The sequence below is a fragment of the Mytilus trossulus genome, chromosome 10 (assembly GCF_036588685.1).
Source record: "Mytilus trossulus isolate FHL-02 chromosome 10, PNRI_Mtr1.1.1.hap1, whole genome shotgun sequence".
Taxonomy (NCBI): domain Eukaryota; kingdom Metazoa; phylum Mollusca; class Bivalvia; order Mytilida; family Mytilidae; genus Mytilus; species Mytilus trossulus.
This window is the reverse complement of record NC_086382.1, coordinates 35,074,438-35,083,660: the sequence shown is the minus strand read 5'-3', so window position 1 is coordinate 35,083,660 and position 9,223 is coordinate 35,074,438. Positions and strand designations below refer to the sequence as shown.

Sequence of the window (9,223 nt, the reverse complement as noted above, 5' to 3'; positions counted from 1 at the left end):
TGTCAACGATGCATGAACAAAACAAACATACTCAAAGAGTAAAAATATCAAAAATAGGGGTACAACAGTCAATATTAACTTACTGCAGTCTGTGTATATTAGTTCACTGCTCAGACACCCAATGACCATCATGAATAAGATACAACAAATTTTCTCCATGTTTAACTAAAGCAGAGTGATAATTTAGAATCAATTATTTTGTCCTGAAAGATTTTTAAACTATAAATATTGCAAGGAAATCAGTCGCAACATAAGACTATCAATCAATTATTACTTGTTCTTTTCAGGTTTCATCTTCTCTAAGCCGCTAAACCATTCACGACTAAATCAAAACGATGCAGTTCTTCTATTGAACCAGTGGTATCTTTGTATTGTGACTATTTTTGACGAAAGTTAAACATGGAGAAAATTTGTTGTATCTTATTCATGATGGTCATTGGGTGTCTGTCCAGTGAACTAGTATACACAGACTGCAGTAAGTTAACAGAATTTTACAGCTGATTGCATTGAGTGTGTAGGTAAAGGTAATATCTTTGCTTAGCTTGCTTGCTAACTGAACTGTGTCATTATTAGCTTAGGTGAACTACCATCCTTTAATAGTAGACGATTCCTACGGACAGATAGATTTGTGATCTGTCGAACGAAACTAATCTACTCTTAAAAGGGGTAGTTTACCTAACCTAATAATGACTTCACGGTTCAGCTAACAAGCAAGCTAAGTTACCAAGGATTCTAACTTTCCCTACACACTCAATGCAATCGTCTGTAAAGGAAATCTAAGGTTAAAAGAACATTACGAAAGGTATTATTTTTTATCAGGTACTACAAATTTCTCCATATATTTCAAAAAAATAAAATTTATAAATTATATTCAAATAGGGAAAATAATGTGGTATGGTTGCCAACAAATTAAGATAACTATTCTGGGTCTATTCACCAGTGACCAAAATCGAGTGTGTTCAACAAGTAAAGGTCACAAAGCTTCATGAATGAGGAAACATATACTGTATAACATGATATTAATGCCCCTGCATAACAAGCTAGAGGCTCTAAAGCAGAGATGGGTCCGATTAATTTCAATGTAATTGACTAAATTACAATTACTTTGTCATTTGTACGATTAAATTAAATTAATGATTACATCATTTCTGAAAGTGTCTGATTAAATTAATGATTATATTGGCAAAGTAATCATGATTACAATGAATTAAAAAAAACATTTTGCATGATGGGAATGAATAAACTTTTAATATATAACTATAGCATTTTTTAGAAAGTATTGTGTTTGCTATATTATAAAATGATAACTTCAAACTTCATCTATCTAATAAACCTCACAAGTTCACTTCATACATACATGAACATTGTGTCACTGGTTACGACCCATTGCACTTTATAATCATTAATCTCTGAATTATTTTGACTTCAATTGAATGAATTCTTTATTTGCAAAGCAGTAGTTACATGCTATAGCAACACAAACATATTTACATTGTGACACACAATAAACAACAGAGAACAATTTCATAAGATAGTACAATAGAAAAATTATCAACTTATCAAATGTGATCTAATCTGCCAGGCAGATTTCAAATAATTACATAATTTTCCAACTAAAGATCTAGATTTGGTTTGATACAAATACATTAGTTTTGTCACATTTGGCCATGAACAGTAATAATTTGGTAAAAACTGCAGTCGTTCATGCCTATACGCAGGACACACTAGAGTAAAATGGTACTCATCTTCAACACTTTTCATATTACAGCAAGTACATAATCTGTTTTCTCTTAGTATATTTGTATAACGGCCTATCTCAACATTTAACTTCATAGTACCACTACGTAGCTTTGTGAAAAATGTGAATTATAGTTATAATCTACGTAATCTTCAAAACAAAAATCTAATTTTAAAATTCTGTACATAGTAAGTTTCTCACAATCCTGCATAGATGCAGACCAGCTTTGAATATATTGATCTTTTAATCTAGTTTTTATTACATCTAATGATATATTCATACCAGACTGCTGGTACCATACAAAGTTTAAACCAATACTAAACAATAGGTCACGAACATTAGAAACCCAATTAGTTTTACCAGTATTTGCATCTCTGAGTAACAATATATAGATATCATACACAATAAGTGGTTTATGAGTTACAATTTTTAACCAGTATTTTAAAACTTTTTGTTTTCTTATTACATACATTGGCAAACGCCCTAGTTCGCCATATAAAAATACATTTGGCGTACTTTTACCCAGTTTCAAAATAGATCGACAAAAACGGTTATGAATAATTTCAACATCATTTCCACGATGGAAACCCCAAATTTCCGAGGCATAATTTATCACAGACGCAACCATACTATCGAACAAATCACATTTCTTTTTCTTCGTCAAGTATAAACCATTTGTAGAATTATTTAGAGCTGCCAAAGATCGTGAACCTTGTAAGGCTAATCTCTTCTGTGTTTTTAAAAATTTTCCATTACATTGTATCAGCATACCAAGATATATATACGAATCGACAATTTCTAGTTCTTCGTTGTTATAGAAAATTTTTGCAGTTACGGGTTGCCAGCCATTTTTGAATACAACAACTTTCGTTTTGTTAATATTCACTTCTATATTCCATTTATTACAATAAATAAGTAGTTTATCAAGTAGTTCCTGTAGAATTTCAGGAGATTTCCCAAATAATATAGTATCGTCTGCAAATAGTATTAAGTATATCAGAACTTCATTAATGTTAACTATGTCAGTTGAAGGACTGATGTTCATGTCTTCAATCAGTCTTTAATTGAATATACACATGTAGCTTTATAAAAAGCAATTGCTGTTTGTCTTCTGACATATTCTAGACTTTAATTTATATTTGTTTCAAGGTGCAGTTTATGAGAGTTAAAACATGGAAGAAATTGTACCAGTTTAATCAAATTGTAAACAAAATATCAGTGCTAAAAATCATTGCATTTTACATGTCCAGTCCAAATTCATACAAAAATTTGCTTAATTTTAAACAAGATATTTGTCCAACTTTTAATTAATTTTGTGCTAATTGAATAAATTATCACATGTCTGATTTATCTTTTACCATATATATTGTCCTACAGCTATACTCAGTTGCTAATTGCAATAAAAACAAACCTTAATTGGTTTCCTACCTGTCAATTCAAGATGACAAAAATCACAACATTAACAAATGATTATAATTAAGGGTTAAAGAAAAGTATTACTTGAATATAACAGTTATTATCAAATATATATATTTTTTTATGTACATCTTTAAATTGTGAATATATGTACAATATCTTTTACTAAGGCCAGAAACATATAATTGTATTATATGTCTCTTCTTAGGCTATTGATGACTTTTTAATACTGAAACAGTTTATTTTTACTGAAGTAAACAAACCAATTGTCATGTTTTATATATAAAAAAAAGTAAACCAAACTATCATTTTAAACAGGTTCAATACAAATTGAATAAGAATAACAAAAAGTTTCATTTATTGACCATAAACACAGTTTTTAAAGATTTTTTTCATTGTAATCAGAATGTTATCATAAAGTAATCAGGAGTACAGGGCATTATGAAAAGTAATTGATTAAATTAAATTACATGTAATCGGATTTTTGACTGATTAATGATTACTTGAAAAATTGTAATCAATTACAGCTGATTAACGATTACAATTACAATTACCCCAACACTGCTCTAAAGAGCCTGTGTCGCTCACCTTGCCCAAGGACAATCACACTCATTCAGATAGAATCATGACAAAATTGTGTTTCGGTGTTGGTGATGTATTTGTAGATCTTACTTTATTGAAAAATCTTGCTGCTTACAATTATCTCTGTCTATAATTAAATTGGCCAAAAAGTGACAGTGGAAAATGAAAATTGTTTAAAATTGACTATAAAGGAAAATTGCTCCTTGGGTCAATTGACCACTTTGAACAAGTTTATTTATTTGTAGCTCTTACTTTGCTGTACATTATTGCTACTTACAGTGTATCTCAATCTATAATAATAATCAAGATAATAAGCAAAAGCTGCAAAATTTTCTTAAAATTAACAATTCAGGGACAGCAGCGCAACAACAAGTTGCCCATTTGGTCTGAAAATATAAGGGCAGATAGATCTTGACCTAAAGAACAATTGTATCCACAGCAGATGACCTCTTAATGCTTAGGTTTCAGAGATATAAGCCAAAATCTACATTTTACTCCTATGGTCTATTTTTAGCCATGGTGGCCGTCTTGGTTGGTTGGCCGGGTCACCGGACACATTTTTTTAAACTAGATACTCCAATGATGACTGTGGACAAGTTTGGTCAAATTTGTTTAAGTAGCTTCAGAGGAGAATATTTTTGTAAAGATTACAAGAATTTACAAAAAATTGTTAAAAAATGACTATAAAGGGCATTAACTCCTCAAGGGGTAAACCGAAAATTTTGGTCATGTTGACTTATTTGTAGATTTTACTTTGCTGAACATTATTGCTGTTTACAGTTTATCTCTATCTATAATAATATTCAAGATTATACTCCAGAACGGCAAAATTACCCGTTAAAATAACCAATTTAGGGGCAGCAACCCAACAACGGATTCTTAAGATTCATCTAAAAATTTCAGTGAAGATAGATGTTGAACTGATAAACTGTTTGTTTAACACCATGTCAGATTTGCTCTAATGCTTTGGTTTCAGAGATATAAGCCAAAATCTACATTTTATCCCTATGTTCTATTTTTAGCCATGATGGCCATCTCAGTTTAATAAGCACGAAATGTATAAATATGTCTTGAATCTAAACACTTTTAATAAATGTGATTAAAATGAAAGTGTTTAGGAATAAAACACTTATTTTCTAAGCTAAACATGATTCTAAACACAATCCTAAACACATTGTACTGAGACACGTTTAAACCAAGACATGTTAAAAAAAAAGTCCACACAAAATAAGCTTAATACAGTCATGACAATTGTGTTTAGTATCTAAAAAAAAATAATTTTAAAGTGTAAGAAAACTGAAGCAAGTTAGAAGCAGATTTAAGCTTGAATATTTGTAGTTATAAATGGAGATTTTTTTACGATTGTTTATCCAGGTCGAAAGAAAATTTCTCACAGATAACAGAAAAACATAATTGGTACATACAACCAAAAGTGAATAATTGAACGATGCATACATATTATACGTTAAATATCTTTACACACAATTATGTATTGCTGATAATCATTGTTTTTTTTTCATTAGACAAGAATCAGCACGTGCTTCATGTCAATTCTGCGAGCCTGAGCCCATACCCGCCAAAAATACCAGGTAATCTGACAGTTTCCGGTCAACTGGAACTTGGGAAAAATATTTCCGGAAACATTAAGCTTGAAGTCAGCATTCACAAGAAGGAACTTTTCCTCTGGATCCGTGTCCCTTGTGTATCTGGCGTTGGAAGTTGGTAGGTTGTATAATTGTATAATTTAATAATTTTGGTATATTAACTCTTTGTTACAGAGAATACTTTAGTTTATTTGTCTTTATATAATAGGTTGAATTAAATTAGAGAGTTACAAATCTGTTTACATCTAACAATTGATTTAGTTTGAAAATATTGACAAAAAAATTCAGAACAACGTCTAATGTGAACACAAATTTCGGTATCAACTATTGGTAGACCCGCGTCTATATAACCCACTTTTATGAATACAAAAGGGTATGGACGTGGTTTACAGAATAGAGAGTAATGGTCAAACACACAGAATATCTAGATACTAGTACATAGTACATTAAACACAAATACAGAGTAATTCAGTGAAAAATATAATAGAATATAGTCCAATGGGAGTTAAAAAATACAAAGATTATAGTCTATAAATGGCTTTAAAATAACAGTCAAAGGACAATCAGTCAAACAAAATACGTGCTAATCAAATATTGACTGATGATGTATCATGGTTTTGCTTGTAGCACGTATGATTTCTGCAGCTTGTTGACATCAAATTTCGTTAGCAACGGAGAAGTATCATGTCCTTCGGAAATGAAAGCACAGAATCTCTCCTGCACATGCCCAATACAAGCCGGAACATACACGCTGAAACCAGTCGTTATACAAATTCCAAAAATGTCGGGTATAATGTCGGATCTGATGTCGGTGAGTTATAATGCTTTAGATAATTGCTAACATATCTCACTGGCACGGCATGTTGTATTCCGATCAATTAATGAAAGCCTTTTCCAATACCATGTTGTGAACGAGTTAAAGTTTAATATACATCTTGTTTCTGTCTTCAACAATTTTTATAAAAAGTATATATAATCTTTAATGGTACAGACATACTCATCAAAAGTTGTACGGCAACTAGTTGGATTTGGTTGACTTTTAGTGAGAATCTGCATACATGCATGTCACAGATAATCACATACATGTTCCGAATGCGTTCCCTGTATTGGGATTTCTCCGAATGAAACTTCCAGGCCTTTTTGTTTTCCAAATAATAATTCAATGATAAGTTCCATGTCGACGGGTTTACCGGGCTGAAATTTGTGTAATACCTTAGTTTATGTACGGACCCGCGATATCGCTGGTGTGTTCTGGTGAAAGGAAAAAAGTAAAATAATGAAATGAAATTCTTATAACAAAAAAATGTACATGTATATGACGAAATTAAAAAAACCCGGCATGATTGTAAATATAATATTGTAATGTCCTCATTGTAAGATATAAGTGTACACATTAAGTATTTACTTGCAAATAAGATCCGTCATTCTCTTTAATTTCTTTTTTTTTCACAGGGAGAATACAAAGTTGATGCAAAACTTGTAAACAAAGATACCGGAGAGCAGCTAGGATGCTACCATGTTGAAATTACTTTAGATCATTCCTGTTCAGGATTTGGTTGTATTCTTGGATGATTAATGTCTGCTATCAACCAAATTAAAATATAAAAAAGTGGAAAGTTGGTTCATTTATATGTTTTGGATTTTAGTATGACGTCCATTTTCAATAAGATAATAGACAGGTGCGGGATTTTCTCACTCAGTTGAAGACCCATTGGTGGACTTTTTGTTTGTTGGTTTTTTTTACACACACAATTTCCGTTCTCAACTTTATTAGTAACCATTTATACTAAAAATAATCAGAATAATCAAATTAAAACCATTAGCAGAAAATACAGATAATATCCATGCCAAAACAGAAAAACAACAGTCCAACAAAACACTACCTAGAACTCTAATACTTGATCATGACGATCTCAACGAAAAATGGTTGAACTCATGTACCCCGGAAGGGCCAACTGTTGAATCAGATAATTTGGGCAAAATACGTAGAATCAGCTTCAGGTACCGTTGTTTAAAGGTCATAAATCGAGATTAAAACCAAGGAAACACATCAACCATTACAGGAAAACAAACGAAACTCTTGACCATGCAACTCTAATCAGGGATGTGCAAATTTCTACTGAAAAAAATGGAAGGTTGGACTGAAAGAATATGTGCAATATGGCACAACTATTGTATTTGAAATTTTGTTATCACGTATACATCTTAAGCAATCTTGATGACTTATTGCCGTATATAATTTAATTCGGAAACACAACGGTAGATATTAGAATGTACACTTTATTGGTTGGTTTATCGAATGCTGGAACATATATTGACAAATATATTGGTCTAGTTATAACTAATGTAAGTAAAGTGTCAAGATCTTTACACTTATGTTAGATGTATTCAAGTAATGTGTTTTACATTTTTTAAAAGAAGTAAAATTTGGATCCAATTGAATCTTCTTTCGACTATCCAATTTCCAACTTTCATCCAGGACGTAGATATAAGAATAGGCAATGCGACAACTTTGTTTTTTTATGTGATGTTCGATCATAGGCGTATCCCCACTTTTGTGGGAAAATTTTGGTTGATTATATAGGGAATCACTGAAGCATGACTGGAGCGGGCCCCCCTTATGTCAGTCAGTACCCCTCCCCCTATGAACAGTTCTGGATCCGCCACTGTCGATTACTTACAAAACTACCTTAGAGAACACTTCAATTAAATATTAAAGTTGGTATATATACCAATACTCTAAGAGAATTACGATTGTCATTGTTGTAATATATGAACGTTGTTAAAGACAAATATAATTTTGTTTTAGTGTGTCCTGCAAACAGACCTGTAAGGTCACATTATTTACCAAAATACTTCTGTTCTTTGCAGCATGGGAAACGAGTTGTCAAATCATTACTTAACATTGCATCATGCGTGCTGTGTTCTGCTGTTTATCATTTTGTCATATATGTAATATATGTTTTGATTGCCATATCATGTATATGCTTTTTGCAAATTAACCCACTCAACTCTCCATCCAAGTCACAATAAGTAAAAATAAAAGTAAACCCTTATTGGTCAAAGACGTACGGGCTTCAACATTGAGCATTGGCTGACACCGAACAGCAAGCTATTTTGCGACCCATTTTGCAATCTTATAATTATATTACTAAGTATTAATCTGATTTCTTTCTGAATATGCATGACAGATCATTGGCAGACAATATTCAATCGTTCAATAAGTAACTGTGTCATTGACACTGTTTACCTTATCTGCACACATTTTCTTGGCTATCTAACATGGATATTTTATAGTCAGGTATTGTCTTGAACTCTGTTGGATCTCTGTCTCGTTCTTACATTAAACACACTCATACAATGAGAATCACATATACGGGGCGCTAGATAGTTACGACTCTACTACATGTACATACCGTGGTCTTGCTAAAATGAAAGTAGGACATAAGTTTAAATAAAGATATTAGGAGGTGTGGTATGATTTCCAATGAAACAACTGCCGACAAGGTTTCATATAACGAAGATAAAAGCAATTATAGGTCACCGTACGACCTGCAATTTCTGAATCAAAAGAGTAATAATAAAGTAAAAACACATTTAATAATGTTCTCTCCTGCTGGTCCCCGCCCCCAGATATTCGAAATCCTGATCTGGTTTTATTGATGTCTATACGTAGTGCCTTTCGGCACAACTCGGCCGATTCCGTACCAGGATGGAAGGAGAGTAGCGGAGTCACCCGAAGATTGCCGATCGTTAAAGATTTGCCTGCAAACTTGCGTTTCATTTTCTCGTTACATATAAGTTTTAAAAAATAAAAAGCATTACAAAATCCTTGTTTACTTAATGCTCAATATTTTTTAAAGAAAAAAATATAACCAATGTT

At 31.9% G+C, this 9,223-nt stretch overlaps 1 protein-coding gene across 1 annotated transcript; it reads left to right on the top strand.

The window, feature by feature from the left end:
• The first annotated feature begins 371 nt into the window (after positions 1-371).
• On the top strand, positions 372-6,956 carry LOC134686198 (ganglioside GM2 activator-like). Its single transcript, XM_063545873.1, has 4 exons — positions 372-475; positions 5,260-5,458; positions 5,968-6,151; positions 6,793-6,956. The coding sequence occupies exons 1-4, from the start codon at positions 400-402 to the stop codon at positions 6,910-6,912; spliced, it is 579 nt and encodes a 192-aa protein (XP_063401943.1). The 5' UTR covers positions 372-399; the 3' UTR covers positions 6,913-6,956.
• Positions 6,957-9,223: the final 2,267 nt, after the last annotated feature.